Genomic DNA, 21586 nt, shown 5'->3' with positions numbered 1-21586 from the left:
CAGCTGCTGGCCAGAGCTCGCTGCTCCAGGGATTACATTGATCCCCTCCAGCTGCCCTGCTGTGTGCTGAAGGATTTCTGAGCCTTACACGTGTTTTCCTTGCTAAATTGGAGGTCTTTGTGTCCACGGTGCAAGGGCCAGGCCAGCATTTGCTTTGATCTCTAAGATCTCAGCTGTGTCAGGGCAATGGTGTGAGTTGGTGTGTGGTGGGAAATCAGACGTAAATTGGGGTTTAAAAGTTTATTTTGGAAATGGAGCTCTGTAAGGTGGCAGATCTAGGGTTACAATCCTGAACCTGCTGCCTGTCCTGATGGCTCTGCAGACTCCTACAATTTCTGGTCTGTTGTCAGCATTGTGAATCACACCTTGGCTGTACCTTGATGGAAGAAACTCTTTTGGGTTCAGCACTTTTCCTCAGGAGCCAAAACTCAGCCTCTCCCGTGTGGTTTTCAACCCACTATTTGTTCTCTTCTCCCAGGTGGTCTCTGGTCCTGGTGGCAGCACAGAACTGAGCGATGCCATGCTGCCTCTCCCTGTGCCAGCTGCAGTGGGATCCTCATCGATCGTGTTGGTCTTGGATGTGTGGCTGATTCCCACCCCCTGCTCCTCCTCAGCTGCCACCACGTAACCGGTTCTGCCCCGCTGTGCAATGGGGCACTGCTCGCCCTTGGCCCTGCAAAACAGCACCCCCTGAGCAGGGCTGCCACCCTCCTGCCGCTGTCCCTTTTGTGGTGACATCCGAGGTGTGACAGTGAAGGTTTGTGTCTCTCAGGAGCAGCCTCAGCCGCCCCACCCGATGCACCTGTGGGTCTGACACCCTCCTCCCCCGGCCTGGCAGCACCCATGGGTGCTCTCCCAGCGTGGGCAGGTGACAAAAGCCATTCTGCTCATCAGAATGAATCGCTGGCTGGGCTTCACACACCGCCGTGATTCCTCAGCGCCCCTGGCTCTAGAAATGGTCTTTCCTAAATGAAAGCTCAGCAGGTCTCTGATGGACTCTCAGCTCTGCCCCTTTTGCAGCAGCTGGGTTTTTTTTTTTTAATTGTTATTAATTTTTTTTTTTTTCCCCAGAGGATGATGGCAATTCCCTGGGGCTTGGTGTAACTTGGGCGTGGGGTTTGCTTCCCTGCAAATTGTGGCAGCGATGTAGTGTTACTGGAGGTGCTGAGCCCATCCCAGTTTGGGGCTGGGATACCCTAGTGATGGGTGTAGCTAACCAGCCTTGTTTGTTGCAAATCCATAGGGATTTGATGGATGTCAATGTTCATTAAGGTTTTGGTGAATCAGTTGAGCTGATTTGAGGTTCGGCAAGGAGAAAATAACAAAGCAAGAAGAAATCCAGTGCCACAGCGAGGAACAATGCGATTTTAGCTTTCCTTCATAAAGAAATAGGGCTCTGGAGGTCCTGGTCTGTGCAGGGGCATCCCCAAAGCTTTTGGATGCCTGTGGGTGGGTGGAGGACAGTGATGGAAAATGGAGGAAATTCACACAGGAATAGGTCAGAAGAGAAGAGAGACCCTGCGGGGGTCAGAGCTGGTTGCCAGAGCTGCTAGGGACAGATTTGGCGTGGCCTGGCCCCTGGCGGGTGCCCCCGGGCTCGATGTGCCCCCGGCAGAGCGGAGGGTGCTGGGCGGCTCTCAGCAGCAGCAGTTTGGGCAGGCGGGCACAGGCAGCCCCTCCTTCCCGCAGCCTTCTCCTTGCTGTGGAAAAGGTCGGTTTTCTCCCCAAAACGGCTCCCTCGTGGGACAGACAACGTTTGCTCCCTCTCCCTGGCAGAAGCGAAACCCTATCCCTGTCCTCTGTGCTCCGCTTGGGTTTCTCAGGGCTATTCCTGGCGCTTGGCTTTTTCGCCTCCAGCATTTCCAGCCTCTCTCCATCTTTTTTCCACTCCTTCCCTCCTCTGCTGCCGTCGCTTCCCTGTGCCCTCGCCGAGCGTCCTCCCCGCGGCCCCGCTGCCACGGCTGCTCCCCGAAATGGGCCACCAAGGCGGATTATTGCCATCGCTAATCTGCATTCGCCCTCCCCCAGTCCTCCCCCGCTCCTCCCTTCTCCAAATCGCAGCTGCCCTGGTGCGCGGAGCCGCACGGGCTGCCCGGCCACCCTGGGATGGCCAGCGCCGGGAGAGCCACCGAGCCAGGGCTGGCGTGAGTAGGGGGCTGTGGTGGCCGGGGTGTCCGTGTGGTGGGAGGATGGGTGGCTCCTCCGGCCGTCTCCGCTGGCTGCGTCCTCCTTGGATTGTTTGTTTTTTTTTCCATCCCTGCCCTTCCCGTGTCCTTCGGCGGCAGCAGGAGCCGGGAAGCCCGTCCGCGGTGGGTCGGGGTGCTGGGGTTGATCGTCTGGGGGTGACACCCTGCGTGGCCTCTGCTCAGCAGGGAGATGCCGCTGGAGGATGGGGACCCGGCGAGGCCGAGGGGACGGCAGGTCAACGGTGAGGTCGGCGGTACTCCCCGGCTCAGGGGGATGGGGGACCCCTCGCTCCGCGGCACGACAGCACCTGGTGGCAGCAGGACAGAGGTGATGGCAGAGGGCTGGGAGTGGGGGCCAGCACTGGGTGACGGGGACGTGACCCCCGGGGGAGCCCCAGAGCGAGCAGGGCAGCCCGAGGAAGCCCTGATGACCGAGCTCTCGGAGCTGGTGCAGAAGGTGGTGAAGAGCAGCAGCTGGTGGGAACGGCACGGTGTGGACATCAGCATCCTTGCCTGCAGCTTCCTCCTGCTCCCAGCAGGTAACCGGGCTCAGTGCCCCCCAAACCACAGCCAGGGGAGTCCCCAGGGGTCCCACTGCCTCCTCGTGACTGCTTTGTGCTGGGAGCCTGTTGGCACCTATTGAGGTTGTAGCAAAGCCACAGTAACTCCTTCACCCCGTGACTTGGTGCACCCTGACCCCACAGCGGGTGACAATGACACCCGGGGGACAGCCTGGGGTGTGGGGACAGTGGTATCTGGGGTACAGCCTGGGCTGAGGGGATGGTGCCCAGGCAGATGTACACAGGGCAGGACGGGGGGTGATGTGTCCCACCATGGGACAGGGAAACCGTGGTGGTTTTGGTGGCAATGGCCCTGGCTGTGGTGGGTGCAGGGGAAAACGGTTGGGCATGGGTCTCTGGCTGGAAAGCTGGGACCTTCCCTTGCTTTTGAACTCCTGGGGATGCTGAAATCCTGGCAGGGTCATGACAGCAGGGGGATCCCACATCCCAGAGCTGTGGGGTGGGATCGGGCACCTGCAGCAGCTGTTGCCATCAAGGCTGGAAGTGGCCAAACCTTCAGCACAAGGGTGAGTGTGACTGGCCCAGTCATGAGGGTGATGAGGAGGCAGACTCTGACTTCTGTGGTTTAAATACCTGTAACTATGGCTGAAGAACAGGTTTAGAGCCGTGGCTGGCGTGTTTGGGTGTAGCAACACCTCCAGCCTGGCTCAGAGGGCTGCAGGACGTGCATGGCCGAGCTCCTGCCCAGCTGGTTTCTCCACAGGATTCTTGTGCCTGCGGTCAGCCCAGGCCATCCCTTTCTTGGTGGGTGTCCTCACCCTTGGCGTGGTGCATCACACCCTCACCGTCAAGGGCAGCCACCTGGCCAGCCACAATGCCTTGACTGAGTCCAAGTCCTGGGGCAAAGTGTGGGCTATCTTCTTCATTGAGGTGAGTGGGGCAGCCCCCAAAAACACCCCATCAGCTCCTTGCCGTGGTGGGGAATGTTTGGAATGGTGGGAATGGTTTCTAATGCTTAACTCTTAAAAGTCCATTTCCAGACTGGTTTGGGGTCTGTGGGGTGCAGAGCATCTCCCCATGGTGCTTCGTTATGGTTCCAGAGCATCTCCCTGGGTTCCTCCCACACAAGCCCAAGCCAGGCAGTGCCCAACCCTGGCACCACAACTTCTCTCTCTTCCCTCCCAGCTCTGCTCATCTTTCACAGTTGAGCAGGCCACCTACAACCATGTGAAGATCCACCACGGCTACACCAACGTCATCGGCCTGGGGGACTCCAGCACCTGGAAACTTCCTTTCCTGAACCGCTACGTTTACATGTTCATCGCGCCTCTCGCAGTGCCCATCCTAACCCCTCTGGTTGCACTTGGTACGTGTCCCAGGCACCTGGGGACAGGGTGCTGGGTGCAGGGAGCTTGTACTGCCCACCCCACCCAAGGGTCCTGCTTTGTTTGGAGGCATCACATTAACTACACCAGCCCCTGGAGGGACACTGGGCTGCAGGAAAGGCAGGAGATGCTGCACTTGCCCTGGGGACCCCATGTGCTGCATCTACTTTCTGCTGATGCTGAGAAAACCCTTCACCATTTCCTCTGTTGAATGTCGAAATCTCTGGCAAAAGCCATCATGAGCCTGAAGCACCCCAAATCCATTCTCCTTTAACTCAGATCTGTGGCCATAATGGGTGTCACAAGTGGGTCTCAGGTTGATCAGAGCATCACACGGCGTGTTTGATGGCTGTGTATGGGGTGGAGGTGTGGTGGGCAGGGGCCAGACATAAAGAGCTTGGGCAGGAAAGGTGATGGTGCCAGAAAACAATCAGGGAGAAGAGCCCAGAGAGCAGTAAGAGGCTGGGGAAGCAAAGCCCTCCAGGCTGCATGACCCAGCTCTGGGCAGTGCCAAATGCACGGACAATGACTTGGCAAATTGTAAGAAATGAAGATGCATCCGAGTCCCCTGAGTGATGATGCACGGCTGGATCTGCTGCTCTGGGGAGGCTCTCAGACCCAAACCCCAGCAGTTCTATAGAGTTTGGGCCAACCTGGAGGATGGGGAAAGTGAGTTCATGGGCTGGGCTGGGCTGTGGGGCTATTGGCACACTGGGCAGCCTGGCTGCTGGAGCAGCAGTGGTGGTAAGGAAACAACACCTCTCCCATGTGCTGCCTCCTCTTCCTTGTGCAGATTTATTGAGGAATGTGGAGTGGAAAGCAGCTCTCCGGACCCTCTGCTGCATGTTTCTGGGGTTTTACTGCCACTACTGGCTCCTGCTCCACATCTCAGGCTTCCAGTCACCGTGGTCCGCCCTGCTCTGCATGCTGCTCACCCGCTCCCTCCTGGCCCATCCCTACATCCATGTCAACATATTCCAGGTAGAGACCTGAAGCTTCAAGATATCCCAACAGTGCTGGAGACAGGCCAGCCACCACCCAGGGCTGGTGGCAAAGCCCTGATGCTGATGGCTGGAGCTTATGTCACCTTAAGGCGAGTGGGTCACCTGCCTTGTGCTGATGTTGTCACTGGGAGGATCAGGCTGGTGGTGCTGGGTGGAAAGTGGTGGTCCTTGGAAAATGTCAGGGCAGATGAGTGCAAAGGGTGTGAGGATGATGTCCTCTGCAGTGGCTGGCAGGATTGGGAGGGCTGATGTGGGTTTCAGGTGGTGTTACAGGCCCTGGGATGGGGAGAGGCTGGTGGCTCCAAGTGTGGATGAGTTGGGGGAACAGAGCCTGGGAGCTCCTTGGTGGCTCCATGGACAGACAAACACAAGATGGAGTGACTTTAGGGATCAACCCAGCTCTGGGGCTGGCAGAGAGACCCCAAAATGTGGCTCTTCATGCCCACACACAGACAGAGCTGCCATTGGCTCTGCTGGGAAGAGACTGGGGAGGTGACAGGTGCCACAAGGTGCCCACCCTGCCTCTCCCACAGCACATCGGCCTCCCCATGTTCGCGGCCGACCGCAAACCCAAGCGGATCCACCTCATGAGCCTGGGTGTCCTCAACCTGCCCCGCAACGCCCTCCTTGACTGGTCCTTCGGCCACTCGCTCATCAGCTGCCACGTGGAGCATCACCTCTTCCCCAGCCTCTCTGACAACATGTGCCTGAAGGTGAGACGACCCCACAGGGTGGCTGAGAGTGCTGGGAGGTGACATGGGGATGAGACATCCACCACCTCCTGTCCCCACTGCCAGACCTGTCTGTGCTGCTCCTTCCCGTGTTGGAAAGCACTCGCTGCTTTGCCACAGCCCGTAACCCACCTCCTGCTATCCCATTCCTGTTTCTCCTGGGTTTCTGCTCCCTGCCCCTTCTCCTGGTCACAGTTCCAGCCTGCAACAGCCTTTCAGCAGTCCAGGATCCTCCCAGTTATTCCATTGGGAAAGCATCCCCAGCACTGTGCAGTTTTTGGTTCAGACAACATCCAAGCAAACCTCCTATCACTTTGGTCATGCTCTCACTTGCTGCTCTGAGGTGTGGGGTGTGTTTAAAACGTGGGCTCTGAGCACTGCCCTGGCTGGAGGGGATCCCAAGGCAGGTCCACACACTGCCCTTCAGCACAGGATCGCCATTCACTTAATGCTGTGCCCTTATTTTCAGTGCCCTTTGCTCAAGCTCACAGGGCTGGCAGAACCTACCTCCCCCAAAGGGGTGTTGCAGGGAAGGGGGTAATTAAGTCTGTGGGAACTTCCCAGTCCCATCACCGAGCTGGCTGTGTGGGCACGTGGGGATAACAATGGGTGTGAACGATGAGCATTCGTGGCTGGCTCTCGTTAGAAGCCTCATTAGGGCATCTCTCCTAATTCAGAGCCCTACAAAGGCGTTTTGCCAGGGTGAACTCCCTGTGATGCTGCAGCTGGAAACTACCTTCCTCTTAATGTTCACAACAAAGATATTACAGCTGGTGCTGCCTGCTCCAGCCTAGCTCTGGGGATCGGGGATGGGTTTTCTGGGCACGTTTCAGGCACCGTGTACAAACACCAGGGCGTCCTGCACAGAGGTGACGCTGCCTTTGCCTTTGCAGATCAAACCCATCGTCTCCCAGTACCTGAAGCAGAAGAAGCTGCCCTACAACGAGGACACGTACAGCTCCAGGCTCCGGCTCTTCCTCCAGAGATACGAGGAGCTGATGGTCCACGCTCCCCCCATAACGGAGCTGGTGGGCATCCAGTGAGGACCGTGGGGGCCACAGCACTCGGGGGGCTGTTTCCCACAGGGACATGCAGCAGGGATGGTTTTAACAGGACCAACACCTCCACGAAGCCGTGGCGTAGGAAACAGCCCTCCCTGAAGTTTTGCTTTTGGCTAGAAAATGGTGCACGGAGCCACTGCAGGGGGAGAGCCACATGGTGCAACACCAGGGACGGAAAAATCGGGGTCCCCCCACAGTTATTCCCAGCCAGGGCTTAGTTTTATTCACTCTGCTTTCACACCTGGGGAGAGGAAACCTCCCCCATCCGTGGGGGATGCGGTGCCACATCCAGGACATCCAGAACTGAGAAGCACCAGGATCTGTAGGATGGAGCTGCAGCTGTGTGGTCGGGGTCTCAGGGGAGGGGTGGATGGTGGGGAGGGGATTGTGTCACTGCTGCTTGTGCTTTGCCTGGCTTTGGGCTAAATCAGTCGCTTCTAGGAACAGAGATTTGGCAGATTCAGCCTTAACACTTTGGGGTGGATTTCCTTTATCATTGGGTTTTGTTGCTGGTGGAAGTCTTACTGGTATCCTGTGGTACCCAGGGTAGGACTGGGGGAAAGACCCTCACCCCAAGGGTGGTGTCTGCACTGGGGTCCCAGAGGTGACCCCAGACCTGGTCATTGCTGTGGCAAGGATTTATCAGGGCAATCATCTGCCAGAGGCAGGCAGGTGTCCAGGGCTTGGGAGATTTTCCCTGTTTAGGGAGGGTTATCTTTGCCCCCTGTGCTGCTGCCAGGGGCCAGGATGCTCCTGTGGCCAGTTCCAACCTCCTCTGGGAAGCTGTGTCTGGCTTTACCAGGGTCCTCTGTTGTCCCTGACCCACAAGACCGATGACAAAGTCCACCCCAGTGTCACGGTGGGGAGCTGGCAGCAGAAAGGGCAGATGGCCAAACTGGGATCAGCGTGGCTTTGCTCTGAGCCTGGGGTTTTATTCCCTGATTTGAGCTCTCCTCCCATCAGGGCTGGACCCCCACAGTCCCACAGTGTGGATTTATAAGGCTGTACAAACAGATGTGTCCCAAGGCACAGGGAGGCTCTGCCCGGTCCTGGCCCGTGGCAGGGTGATTGTTGCAGCAGGCAGTCCGTGGTGCTTTACCCCGCTTCTCCTCCACCAAGACCAGGAACATCCTCAGATGCACTGGGGAAGTGTCCCTGTGATGTGAGGCTGGAGCTGGGATGGCCATGGCATTCCTGTGTAGACGATCCAGACTCAGGACAAGGAGGAGTGGCCCTGGGTCCATCCAGTGTGACCCCTTTGGCATCAGAAATGTTGAATTATTGATTTATCCTGGGCTGGTGCCCAGGGAATGCTGATGCACTGATCTGGTGGCATTGCCACCTCTCTCCAGGCCCATGTGGGTCATCGATCCAGGACATTATGAAACATCCAAAGGGCAAATTCCCATCCTTTGAGCATGGGTTAGGCTGGGTCTGTAGGTAGGGGAGCAGCTGGAGGGGTTTGACCAAACTAAATGGCCTGAATGGTCCCGGGGGTCAAAGACCCTCCCCAGAACTGCCTCCCTGATTCATCTCTCAGTTGAGCATCAGAGAAAATTTAAGATAAATGTGATGAATTAGCAGCATTCCCAGCTCCAGTGAGGGGGTGAGGGTCATTAGAGGTGCTTTTTGTTCAGGCAGGGTAATCTCAACCTCACGTGTTCCCGTTTGAGGGCACAAGATGCTCTTTTGCTCTCTCCTGCTGCAAAGAGATCAGCCCCAAATTGTGCCAAGCGCTGGTGGGAGCAACAGCCCTTTTCCCAGCCGGATTTCATGGGTGTTGTTTAACGCAGTGCCATCTAAAGGCGGGCGTTTGCAGGTCCTTCAGCCAGCGGGGGACGGCCTGTGACTTGGGAAACAGGTGCGTTATTCCCTGCCAGAACTGCTGGATACAGAAGTTAATGGGGGAAAGGGAGAATTCTGGGAAAAAGGAGGATTCTGACTCCTGTGATTGGAACCCTCCAAATTTAAGCGTTCGTGGATGACCTCTATGGTGATACTTGGAGCCTTCAGCCTTGCCTCTCTGGGCAGGGGGTCGATGATTGCTGTGCTGACCTGAGGATGAGGGGTTGGAGCCGTCGGAATTCCTGGTCCTCACCACAACCCCCCTGAAGGAGCAGCTGCAGAGGGAGGCACAGAGCCAGCTGCCGTTCTCAGCGTGTCTTTGCAGAAAGCCATCAACTCATTTCCAGGACCAGGAGAGAGCGTGTGGGTTTTATGACCCGTATTACAACCGGCTCCTGGCTGTAAACTCCTCATGGTCTTAATTGCATTTAAAAAGGCCCGTGAAGCACTCGCCTGTGTGCTCTGGCATCTGGCCAACTTTTAAACGTCTGCTGGGCCCGCTGAGCTGATATTTCTGGCTGGTGTGTTGTGCAGAGGCTGAACCAAGATGGGATGTGGTGCTCCTGCATGGGAGGTGTGAGCGCCAGCATTTGAAATGAGCTGAGTGATGGGGATTAAGGAGGAAATAAGGCAGAGACCATGGGGACGCTGGGCCAGGAGCTCTGTCATTTTTCCACTCTCTCTGTCGTTAATGTTTGACCCTCTATCGAAGGATGCTGTGAGTTTCTCCTGGTAAGAGCAGGGCGGCTGTGCAGCGCATGGTTAAAATCACTCTGAACTTCTTTTTCCCTCGGTTGACCTCGGCAGCTGGTCGCTTTTTTGGGTGATAAAGGGGCGCAGGCAATTAGCAGCATCAGCGATGATGACGCTGCGAGAGCGCACCGGGTACCGCGGACGGCTCACCATAAAGAGCGGCGGTGCGAACGGCCGCCACCCGGCCGCTCCTTCCCCGCTCTCTATGGTATCGCCTCGTTTCCGGTCAGCCTCAAGGGAAACGGCGAGCCGCCATTGGCTGTCGGTGCGGGGGCGGGGCCAGGCGGCGGCGGGGGGCGGGGTTATGCTAAGCAAGGCGCTGTCCGGCCTCACGATTGGTCGGCGGAGAGGAGGGGGCGGGGCCGGACGGGCGGGGGCGGGGCCCGGCGGCGGCGGAACCGGGCCTGGGGGGGCCGCATGTGCGAGGGGAGAGCGGGCCGGGATAACCGGGATAAGCGGGGCAGCCGGGGCTGTGGGCCCGGGGGGCTACGAGAACCGCGCCCCGCAGGCCCGTGCGCCAGCCCAGGGGGGACTGAGACGCACGGGGACCCCGGTGCGCGGGGTCGGGGGTCTCGGTTCTGGCGCTCTGGAGCAGCTGACACCCCTCCGGGCACCCCGGTACCGCCGGCCCCGGCCCGGCCGTAAGCGCCAAGGCCCCTGCCCTAGGGGTGTTTCCGCCTGCCCGGGTGCGGTGCATCAACCCCGGCCGCTCTGTGCTCCGCTGCGGCCATGGCCGGCGCGAGGGGACGAGCCCCGCCGGGTGGGTGCCGGGCTGCAGGGAGGGGCTGTGCCGGCCCTGGCCGCTCCTGTGGCTTCACGCCCTGCCTGTCCTTGTGCCCTGCAGGTCTGCGGCGGTGGCTGTCCTCGCCTGCCGCGGCGCCTCGGGTCTGCGTGGTGGGCAGCGGCCCCGCCGGCTTCTACACGGCTCAGCACATCCTCAAGGTACCGGGATGGGACCTGGGCACCGAGGGAGGCATCTCTGTGCTGCCTGGCTCTCGGCAGGTTGTGGGGTGGTTTAGTGGGCTCCTGGCCCTGCTCCAGCCGGGTCTGTGTTGTTGTGGGGCTGCTTGGGACAGCCCAGACGCCACAAGGTCCTCCTGGGCCTCTTTGGTTGGGGTAGGTAGCGCTGCTTTCATCCCTGCCCTGTGCCTGGCCCGTCCATTCAGGATGTAGGTTGGTTGCTGCGAGTTCATTCCAGGTGATTTTTCTAGAATCAAGTAATCACCAGGGATCTGCCTCTCTCAGAGCTGTTGTCACCCAGCAGGAATGACATTACCTGTGTGTTAAAAGTGGGTGTGTAGGACCTGCTCTCCTCCCTCCTCCTTCCCCACCAGAATTAAGGCACATGGGTGGTGCTTTACCTTGTGTCTGCAAACTTCAGTGCTCCAGGCAGTCAGGTCTGTTGGGAAATGAGACCTGAACACAGAACTGGGCTGCTGGCACCCTCCAGAGATACAGCAGCTTAACCCCATCATTAAACCGTGCTGTGTTGTCTCTGGAATATGTTGGAAAATAGCTGTTACTAAGCCTCAGGGACGAATTTCAGGGCTGCTTAATCTTGGGAAGAGGCTGACTCAAAATACAAGATAACAAAAGCCTTGAAGCCAAACATCTGTCTACAGCTCTGACCCTGAGGTGACTCAGCTCAGGGCATGGGCTTCTCTACTGGGGACTGGGAGATGTCTGGCAGGCCCCCCAGCACCCAGGGTGCTGCACTGGGAGCTTCCCAGCTGGCCTGGGGGCTCTCTGATCAGCCCCCCGGGTATTGGATCCCACCAGGTTAGTGTGGAAAAGGAGCTCAGGACTGGGTAGGGACATGGAGCCCCACAAGGTGGACTTGATGGTGGTTGGGGGTCGCTCTGTGCTAGACCTTGTGGTCTGAGCTGGCAGTAACAGGTGCAGCATCATCCTGCTCATGGAAAACTCTGGGCGAGGCTGTTTCTCACTTGCTGCAGCCCCCCCTCCTGCCCTGCATTTCCCCCAGTGGCAGATGACTGTTGCTAGGCTCCTGTGACCTTTCTGTCCTCATCCCCTGACTGTGACTTTCTTCTCCCACAGCACCATGGCGGGGCCCTGGTGGACATCTATGAGAAGCTGCCTGTTCCCTTCGGGCTCGTCCGTTTTGGGGTGGCCCCAGACCACCCTGAGGTGAAGGTTGGTGCTGGCTCCCTGCCCTTGCCTGTGAATGTGGTGACAGTGGTGGGTGCAGCTGAGGTGGTCACTGTCCTTCCTGGTGTGTCAGGCTCTCTGTGACATGGAGCTGTCACACCAGAGAGGTCCAGATCTCCTCCTTGTCCATGCCACGGACAGGTGACATGGGACACCTGGTATTAGGGCTCTGGACAGCGGGTCAGAACCAGGGGCTTGTGATGGGAGGTGCTGCTCCTGGTGCTGGTCAGCCTGGCCCAGAGCAAGGCCGAGGAGCATGGATGGGTTTCTTTGTCCCTGGGCACTTTGTACCAGCAAGATCTCACCTGCTCATTGCTGCTGCAGTTTGCCCCTCAGTCAGTACCCATTCTGGGAACACACAGATCTCCTCATGGGGGCCGTGGAGTTGGGCTGTAGGTGCTCTCCTGGGCAAGGAAAAGCTAAGCCAAAGATTTCCCGACTATTTTCCTTTGCCTGGCAGTGAGTTGTACCCAGGGGTATCTGCTGTATCTGAGCTGGAGTGGAGGAGGTTGGAAGGGTAGGACACAGGAGATCCAGACACAGCAATATCTTGCAGCAATTTCCTCAATCCCTGGAGATCATAAGACCAAAATGCCTGGATCCCTTTGTGCTGAGAGAGGAGGAATGGACATACTGCAGATGCTGCCCCAGCTGTTACGGTGGTATCTGTCCTGTCCTGTCCTGTCCTCAGGCTGAGTCCATCTGGAGCTGCAGGGGTGGGAGTGGTGGTTTTGCTGTGTAGCCCTGATCACTCAGAAAAAGGTCTGGATGCCATCCTGGCCTGCATCCTCTCTCGAGGCTTTCAGGAAGGGCTGAGATGAGATGCTGACAGAGGCGGTCGGGTGGGCTGCACATCTCACTTTTGGGAAGTTCTCCCCTGCAGAGGGGTTTATTTTGAGGGGCTGAATGTACTGGTAAGGTCTTGTCCTCCTCAGGTAGGTGCAAAATATGGATTTTTCTTTCACAAAGTTTGGTGGAGAGTCACAGCTGTGCTTATCTTCCCTGTGAGTTATCTCTGGCTGTTGGTAGATAAGAGTCTCAGAATAGCTTGACTGCGATGAGACGGTGGAGCATCTCAAGGCTGGAGGGGATGGGGACAGGGATCTCCTGCTGGCAGTAGGCCTTGTCCCTGGCTGTGGGACATAACTCCAGGTCTGTGCTCTCTGCAGAACGTGATCAACACCTTCACGCAGACGGCGCGCTCGGAGCGCTGCGCCTACTACGGGAACGTCACCGTGGGGAGGGACGTGATGGTGCCGGAGCTGCAGCAGGCCTACCACGCCGTGGTGCTGGTGGGTACCCACCACCTTGCTGCCCCAGGGGTCCTGGGAAAGGTCTGCAGGGTTATTCCCCGCTAGGATCTTGGGAAGAGTGTTTGGGTGAGGTGTTTCTGGGTGCCCTGTTATCATGGGAAACTCTTCCCAGCCTTGGGACAGCTCGGGGATTGTCCGAAGTCCTTGCAGGGGGAGTGTGTGCTGGAGCTTGGCATCGAGTGCAGGTCTCTGAAACCTCTCCCTATGCTGGCCAGTGCTTATTTCAGCCTGCCATGCATTTGTCCTTGCTGCTCAGTCCTCAGCTTGTCATGCTCTGCCTTGGACCAAGGACGTCAAATTTGGCTCTGGAGCCCAAGATGATGAGGTGGATGAAGCCCCTCTGCTTGGGCTGTGTTTAGCCCTTCCATTGAGTATCCCAGCCCTTGGCATGGGATATCACAGCCATGCAGCGACCCTGGCAGCAGCTGGAAGGGGAGATTTGTGTTTTGGTGTCCAACCCTGCACATGGTGACATCTCTGACTGTCTGCTCCCTCCTCAGAGTTATGGTGCTGAAGACAGCCGGGTCCTGGGGATCCCAGGGGAGAACCTCCCTGGTGTTTACTCAGCCCGAGCCTTCGTGGGCTGGTACAACGGGCTGCCCGAGAACCGGGACGTGAGTACGGCCCTGTGCTTCCCTGCCCTTCCTCCCATCCTTCTTCCCATCCCAACGCAGGCATTCAGCTCCAGATTAAGTCCTGAAAGGCCTGCAATTGGAAAAGATTAGCAGGAGCCATGTTAAATCCTTCTTAGATGGTAGAAATGTGAACAATTTGCACATCAGTGAGAGCGGATTAGCTGGCTCTGCACGTTGGCAGCACATTTTGGCAGGGCCAGATGGGAACCTGTAGGGGTGATGCTCTGCTTCCTGAGGGGGCTTTTTGGCCAAAACAGCTCCTGCTCCCAGGAGAGCAGGCAAGCTGGGAAGAGGGATCATGTGGGGTGCCTGGGGCGGCTCTGTTGCTGTGTCTGCTTGGGGAGGAGGCTCGTGTGGAGTTTCCCCATCTGCATCACCTCTTTCTGAGGCAAAGCAGCGTGGAAGGGAATTTGGGTGGTAGGAGCGGGTCTAAAGGGCTGGACATCATGGAGGCCATGTGGATTCAGTCACAGCTGGGTCTCCCCACAGCTGAAGCCTGACCTGAGCTGTGAGACGGCGCTGATTCTGGGTCATGGCAACGTGGCACTGGACATTGCCCGGATCCTCCTGTCTCCACTGCAGCTCCTCAGGGTGAGTGATGGGTCCTCTGCACCATGAGGGCAGCCCAGGCCCCAAATTCCCTCCCTGCTGGGTGGCTGCTGGCTCCCACCCGTCTCCTGGTCAAAGACAGACTCCCCTGCCTTTGGGATCTTTCCCCAGGGAAGGCTGCTGCCTCTCGGGTGCACCCATGGATTCACAGTCTGTAGGGAGTGATCCAAGGCTGTGGCCATGCCTTGGGTGATGCTGCAGAACCCTCTGGATTGCTCTTCTGGCATCCAAAAAGTTGGAAATCGAGCATCATCCCTTGCTTTCCCATGAGAAGCAAAAGAGGAGCCGCTTTCCCTCTTCTGCCACCAAACTGGAAACTTCTGCTGGGGTTTATCTTTTCCTACTGGAGCTGAGGGCAGCAGTCTGGTTTCAGCTGGTGGCACTGGGCAGACTGGGGCACCTCATCCCTACAGACAGCTGGGAGCTGGTGTGCACCAGCTGCTGCCCCAGATGTTGGCAGCAAAGGCTCTCCCTCTGGGAGAAATGCCACGAGGTTTGTTACAGCTGTGCAACAACTTCCTGTATTAATATCTAAATTAATTTAAAAAAAAAACCCAAACTTGGAGGCTCTGCCAACCAGTGACTAAAGCCAGCTGGGAGCTGTGCTGCAAAAGACATGGCACTGGAATGAGTGCCAGGGTGGGCAGGAATGGTTTATCCTGGTTACCTGGTGTCCCTCCCATCTTGTTTTCTCTGGAAAAGATCGTGCAATCTAGATAAACGCACATGACTGAAACAGAGCACAGGATTTCTGTGAGGTTCCAGTGCCAGGTTGAGGCCTGGCCGTGCTTGTGCTGGAGCTGCCTGGGGCAGGCAGGTGGTGATTTGAGCTGTGGGTTGCAGCTGGTTTCAGGCAGAGCCTGTATATCCTGAGCTGGGAAGTCACCTAACAGCATCTGCAGGCACCTCAGAATGGAGCTCACTGGAGGGCTTTGCTCTGTTAGCCCCAAGGTGAACCTGCTGGGTGGAGCCCCGAGGCAGTCAGGGAGTGCTGGCTCGTTACCTCTGGTGCATTATGGCCTCAGAAGGAACATTCAGTGATGAGGGACCAGCTGTGCAAATAGCTCTGTGCAAAGGGAGATGAGTTGTTTCCCGTCCTCCCCGGGCTCTCTGCATGCACAGCCAGCTTTTCTGCTGATTTTTCACCTTCAGAGGCTGTGCCTTCCCCCCAGCTCCCTCCAGATCTGCCCTCGTCCCACTCTGCTGTCTCTGTTTTGCAGAAGACAGACATCACTGACAGCTCCCTGGCAGCTCTTGCCTGCAGCAAGGTGAAGCGTGTCTGGCTGGTTGGGAGGAGGGGACCTCTCCAAGTCGCTTTCACCATCAAGGTGAGGCTGGAGGTGCTGCTGTTTCCCAAAGTTGAGCCCCAAACTGCTCGTCTCTGGTGGGGAGAGGTGGTTTGAGGGTGAGTGTGGATCCCAGGCATCCTCCTTCCTGCACCCATTTCCTGGCTCCTAGCCTGGACTGCTGAGGGAGGGGCTCTGGGGCTGTTGGATGTCCTCTCTGCTGGAGGTAACATTTTCCTGCCCACAATTCCCAGGAGCTGCGGGAGATGATAAACCTGCCTGGTGCCAGAGCTGTCCTGGACCCTGCCGACTTCACAGGCCTCGAAAATGCTGTTAAAGGTGAGGGAAGTGTGCCATGCTCCTCCAGACAGGGAATCACCTTGGCAGGCGAGCATCCAGGAGCGATCTGGAGGTGCTCAGAGTGCACATCAGAGAACCTCTTGTCCTCTGCTTAATGCCTGGCTCGTGCAGGCTCAGTGACCATGGTGTGTCACGTCCTCAGAGTGCCAGGAGGCACCAAGACAAGGGAACATTGTGTATCTCTGTTTGTGCAGCCACTCAGTGCTTACAACCTGAGTGATGAGGGCAGGAGACTCAGGAGGGCTGAGGGAACCTTGCAGGGGAGATCCCAAGGCTGTTGATTTAAGAGTTTCCTGTAAACCTAAAAAGAAAACACTGAGTTCAAGGGTGTCCAGAGACCTGCTCTTCTCCACAGGCTGCTGCCTCCAAGCACCAGCAAGACAGGAAATTGCAGACTTTGATTTGTGTGTCCCACTGGCCTCAAGCCTCAGGAGGTCCCCTGGTCACTTTGCCTTGCAGTTTGTCATCTCAAAGGTGTCAGACTCCCACCAACATGACAGACTCACATACTGACACTGCCCTGACGCGGCCTTGGCCCCGTGCTGTGTCCCGAGGGGCTTTTGCTGATTCCTGTTGCGACGATTTCTCTCTTTTCCTAGATGCTCCCAGGCCCAGGAAGCGACTGACTGAGCTGATGATCAAAACAGCCCTGGATAAGCCAGTGGAGGTGCAGGAAGGGGCAGCAGCCCCTCGGGCGTGGGGGCTGAAGTTCCAGCGCAGCCCCCAGGAAGTTCTGCCCAGTGCTGATGGGAGGAGGGCGAGGGGCGTCCGCATGGCCCTGACCCGCCTGGAGGTACCAGGGGGGCTGGTGTGGCCCTGGGAAGCTGGGATGGAGCAGAACACTGTTGCATCCCTTGGGAATCTCTCCAAGGACAGCTCTGTGTTCCCTGTGTGGCTGGAGTGGCCTCTGGCAGGCTCTCAGGGGATCTGGTACCAACAAGAGCTTCTGGTACCACCAGGAGTTTTTCCACAGGGAGCTCCTTCCCTGATGCTGCTTTTAGCAAATACCCAGGGGTCAAAGATGCCAAAGGGGACTGGAGGGGGCTGCTGCTCTGCAGTGGTGACTGGGGTGGTCAGCAGCCTTTTCCTCCCTCTCTCAGGGCTCGGGTGACTCTGCCAAAGCCCTTCCCACTGGAGATGTGGAGGAGCTGGAGTGTGGGCTGGTGCTCAGCAGCATCGGCTACCGGAGCCTGCCACTGGACCCGGCTGTGCCCTTTGACAGCCAGCATGGGGTCATCCCCAATAGCTCGGGCAGAGTGGAGGGTGTTCCAGGTCTGTATCCACAGGGATTTGCATGGGACATGCTGAGCACAGCGGGTGGGTTGGGGGCTTTGGGGTGGGAAGTTCATTCACCAAGGGGATGGATATTGCACACCTTAGAGGGTGGAAGCTGGGGAAATGCTGCCTCCATCAGGGGTTAAGAGCTGGCCACTCTCCATCTCTTTTTAGGGTTGTCTGGTTTAACACAGGGGGGTTTTACTGGATGCTGTTAACTGAAGTGACACAGCCCACGCAGCTGCTTGGTGCTGATCTGCAGGCACACAGATTCCTGCCACAGCACTGTCTAAGGGTCTGTTCACACCACCAAGGTGGGGAGCAGGGCAAGGACTTGCAGCCAGAAGGGTCTGAGGGCATGTGCTGACCCCAGCCTGGCTGCTCCATGTGCCCCTGCAGGTCTGTACTGCAGCGGGTGGGTGAAGAGAGGACCCACGGGCGTGATCATCACCACCATGAACGACAGCTTTGACACTGCCCAGTCTGTGCTGGAGGATCTCCAGCGAGGTGTGCTGGATATATCCCCCTCCAGAGAAGGCTTTGGGGTCGTGGAGAGCATCCTGCGCAGCCGAGGTCAGTGCAAGGCTTGGTAGCAGCCAGCAGGAGGGTTCAATGCAGCCAGACTCCTCCTGGATCTGTGAGGGAGCAGAGTCTGAACCATGGGAATGGATTTTGCTGCTGTTTCGATGTTCCAAAACCCAGGGAGAACAGGACTTGAATTTTCTCAAATATCTGTGTCATTGCTAAGGTTAATGACCACTTTCTGGGAAGGGCCATTAAAAGCAGCACAGACCTTGGGTAAAATGTCACTGTCAGCTGCCGAGACAGTGAGCTATTGCTCGAGTGGTTTTCCTAGTAATCCTTCCAAGCAAGTTAGGGGAAAGATTAAAATGCCCAGGAGAGTAATTTCTTGTAGCCGTGTTTAAAGACATTCAATTAAAGTGTGTGTGTGTTTTGCCTCTTAAACTGTCTGAGGTTTAACAGTGAGCTGGAAGCATTTTGTCCCCTGAGGTGGTTTGTGCTTGCAGTTGTTACGGCTCACAAAGGTCTGACTGATCCGAGCCGACTGGAACCTGCCATCCCTCTCCTTGTGGCGTTAGAAATCATTTCTCCTTTGCGAGGCTGAGCTCTGACACCGTGTCGGAAAAGGGCAGCTCTGCTGCCACATCGGGGCCCTGCCAACGGGGAGGTGAGGCTGAACTTGTTCTCACCTGGTTAAGTTCTCTCTCCCGTCTCTCACCATCACCCCAGGGGTCCGTCCTGTTTCCTTCTCGGACTGGGAGAAGATTGATGCTGCTGAGGTGGCAAGAGGCAAAGCTGCTGGCAAACCCCGGGAGAAGATCGTGGATCCCGCGGAGATGCTGCGGATCATCGGCCACTAAGGCAGCAGTGGTGGGAACATGGCGCTGCTCCATCCTGGGGCAACACCAGTGGGTCATGAGCAGAGCCTGGGAGCCCAGGGCTTGTGCCTGGGGCTGGTGGTGGCTCCAGAGGGGTGTGTGACACTTGAGGCCTCTCTGGTAATGATGAACTCTGGGTTCCCAAAATCTCAAGACCTGAGGCTGCTGGCTGGCCCCACATCCCTGCAGCCAGCTGCCATTCCTGGGGGTGATTCTTGTTGTGTCCTTGGAGCATTAATGAATCATGTACTGCAGGTGAGGGGAGGTGTGTATGCACCTGGGGGACTCCTGGCCAGCCACTTTCCTGTGGCAAGTCGCATGGAGAAGCTTCCCTGTGTCTTGCTGCCTCCCCTTTAGCCACCAGCCAAATGGCTTTGTTGCCTTGTCATTTGTGCCAGAGCAGGCATCTTTTAATAATGATTGTATTTTTAAATAAACCATTCCAGGGAAGCCAAAACAGACCTGCTACTTGAGTCTGGCTTCTTTGTCTGCCACTGCCTTAACCTCGGAGCAGCCTCTAAGTGCTGCAGCTCCTGCAACATCCCAAGGCAAGGCAGCTCCGGGTGCTCTCCACTTGTGAGCTCTACACAGGCAGAAAAGGGCATTAATTTGCTTTCTGCTTCCCACAGTTAAATCCTGGGTTCTGTCTTATGGGGTAGGTTGGGATAATAAGCATGTAATTGCTTTGTTCTGGATCAGGAGGGGTCCTGTGTCCATCAGTACCTGCCAGTGCTGACTGGTGCAAGCAGTGCCTTGAGCTCTTTGTCTCCTTTCACTGGTGAGGTTATTTTTCTGGCCTGTGTGTTTTGAAGCTTATTAAATGCTTCTCTTAGCCCAGATTGCCTACAGTGACAGTGTCAGGTTTTAAGCCAGATTACAAGCCGTGAGCTGTAATCTCTTCTTTATCCGTGGCGCAGGGGCAGCGTCAGCGGGGCCCCTTCCCTGGCTGTCCCTGACCCCCCCCGTGCTCCCCGCCAGAGCACTGCAGGATTGCAACCCCTCCTCCCTGGCCTGTGGAAATGGTGACGGTGGCAGTGGCTCTGTGATGGAGGCAGAGGGTAAACCCACCTCACAGCAGAGGACTTGCCCACAGGGCACTGTTCTCCCACCTCATCTCTGTCTCGACTCAAGGAAGGGAGATCTCTGACTTCTCCCTATTTAAATCTCATTTGCAAGCTCATTAAGAAACTCAGGAAATGTGATAATGGGAACTCGTACTCAAACGTGCAATAAAGCTTTTGTGGAACAGCTGCTTGTGTGCTGTGGCTCTCCTTACGTCTCGCGGCTGATGCAGTCCTAATGCTGAACTCTTGAGCAGGAGATTACATCAGTGCTGGTTTCTGAGGTGATTCAGAGCTTTGGCAAGGGGGGTGTGGAGGCGAGGGGGGCTGCACCTACCATGGGGAGCAGCAGTTCAGGTTGACAGCCCAGCCAGGAATGTGATGGCAAAGGGGTTGTTGTGGCTGCATCAAATCTGAAGGTTTTGGGAAGAGAGAAGACGGCTCCTCCCCAGGGTTTTCTTCCACATCGCCTTGAATGTTGATGCCAGGGTGCTTTTGTAGCCTTGGTAAAGGCCACCGTGCTCGCGCTGAGCCCGGCACACGGCTGTTCCCAAGCTGAGGATGCTTCAGGGTGGTTTTTGGGCTGTGATAACAGATTAATGGGAGTGTCTGTCCTTGCTGAGCTCAGTGACCTTGCTCAACCCTGAACTTGGCCAAGGCCCTGGGGTTAATGCTGGTCTGTGGGAAAACCATGGGATGATGAAGGTCAGTGAAGGACAGGGGACTGAGCCTCATGGGCAGAGGGAGGATGGTTACAATCGTGTAAATTCTTATTCAACACCTCCAGCTCCCCTTCCTCTGCCGCCTACGCTCCCAAGCCCCAGCCCCGTGTCCCGGTTTTTCCAGCCTCCCCATCGCGCTCCCTGCTCTCCATCCTCCTGGGGGCAGCGGGATGCATCCAGCACCGGGAAGGGAAGGTCCCTGTCCCCGGCCGCCGTGTCGTTAGATGGCGCTGGGAGGCCGTACCGGGGAGCGGAGGGGCAGGGAGGGCAGGGGGGTGACCTGGCACCCCCGGGCCGGGGGGGTCTCAGCGCTCCTGCTGCCCGCCGGGGCTCCGGGCAGCCTGGGGGGCTCTCGCAGGCTCCCGCTCGCATTCGGGTTCTGCTTTTAGGCATGAATAACCTTGTGTTTGCTCCAGGTGTGTCCCCACCGCGGAGGTGAGAGAGGGCAGCCTCGCTGGGCAGCCGTCCCCTCGCCCTCCGCTCTCCCGAGCTGCCAGAGGAGCAGCTCCAAGGCAATTTTCTGACGCAGGTGAGGAGCTGGGAAGGCGATGCTGTGACTGACACCCGTCTGCTGTTGGAAAGAGGCCTGAAAGTCTTCGCTGCCAGCTCTGCATGTGGATTGCCCCGCTCGGATGAGTTATGGCTCAGCTTAGCTTTAATGAGGCTGCACAAAGCTGTTGGAGGTCAGCATCTGGTGAGCGATAGCCTGGATGAGCAGGACATGGCTCCCTGCTCCGTGCTCTCCTTGCTGTCTGTGTGCTTCTCCGGGCTGGCTGTGGGGCACAGCTTGTCACACTGTGGGCTGATGCCATGGTTTCGGTGGGGTCTTTGCAACTTCTTCTTGATGCTTTGCCCTGCCGTGCCTCAGTTTCCCTGTCTGAAAGACTGTCCAGGCAAGCTCTTCGTTGCCCGTGGGCTCCTGCCTTGGAGTAGCACATCCCAGTCTGACACATCCCAGAAGCTCCTGTTGATGCTGCGTTTTCCAATCACTCCCAGAAGACAAGTGCAGATCTCTCACTGGCTTTGCTAGTTGACTGCCTGCTGAAGTTGGCCTTTTCCAACGAGTATTTAGAGCCCACGAAGCAGGAGGTTTCCTGCGCTCTGGAATAAGGGAAGAACCAGCTTGAGTTGGATCTCTGGCCTGGCACTGAGGTGGTGTGTTGCTCTTTAAAAGCCAGCTCACGCGACCAGAAAAATGGTTGAAAAGGCTTTTCCCCAACGTGGCTAATACACGATTTCCCAGCCCCATCCCCGGAGCTGGCGTGGCGCA

The 21586-nt window shown here is 57.2% G+C and overlaps 2 protein-coding genes across 3 annotated transcripts; both read left to right on the top strand.

The window, feature by feature from the left end:
• The first annotated feature begins 2004 nt into the window (after nucleotides 1–2004).
• Nucleotides 2005–7358, top strand: FADS6 (fatty acid desaturase 6). 2 transcript variants are annotated; one of them, XM_032129308.1, is made up of 7 exons: nucleotides 2005–2144; nucleotides 2373–2725; nucleotides 3471–3637; nucleotides 3893–4073; nucleotides 4886–5073; nucleotides 5630–5809; nucleotides 6721–7358. In XM_032129308.1, the coding sequence occupies exons 1-7, from the start codon at nucleotides 2107–2109 to the stop codon at nucleotides 6868–6870; spliced, it is 1257 nt and encodes a 418-aa protein (XP_031985199.1). In that variant the 5' UTR covers nucleotides 2005–2106; the 3' UTR covers nucleotides 6871–7358. The 2 variants fall into 2 exon arrangements, with proteins under 2 accessions (XP_031985199.1, XP_031985198.1); XM_032129307.1 differs by having other exon boundaries at nucleotides 2011–2144; nucleotides 2370–2725.
• A 2553-nt stretch (nucleotides 7359–9911) lies between these two features.
• Nucleotides 9912–19783, top strand: FDXR (ferredoxin reductase). Its single transcript, XM_032129218.1, has 12 exons — nucleotides 9912–10246; nucleotides 10331–10428; nucleotides 11545–11640; nucleotides 12825–12947; nucleotides 13469–13582; nucleotides 14093–14194; nucleotides 15433–15540; nucleotides 15753–15837; nucleotides 16458–16651; nucleotides 16959–17130; nucleotides 17533–17706; nucleotides 18385–19783. The coding sequence occupies exons 1-12, from the start codon at nucleotides 10216–10218 to the stop codon at nucleotides 18513–18515; spliced, it is 1428 nt and encodes a 475-aa protein (XP_031985109.1). The 5' UTR covers nucleotides 9912–10215; the 3' UTR covers nucleotides 18516–19783.
• The last annotated feature ends 1803 nt before the right edge of the window (nucleotides 19784–21586 follow it).

This window comes from Corvus moneduloides, chromosome 19 (genome assembly GCF_009650955.1).
Source record: "Corvus moneduloides isolate bCorMon1 chromosome 19, bCorMon1.pri, whole genome shotgun sequence".
Classification (NCBI taxonomy): Eukaryota; Metazoa; Chordata; class Aves; order Passeriformes; family Corvidae; genus Corvus; species Corvus moneduloides.
This window is presented reverse-complemented; position numbering and strand designations above follow the sequence as displayed.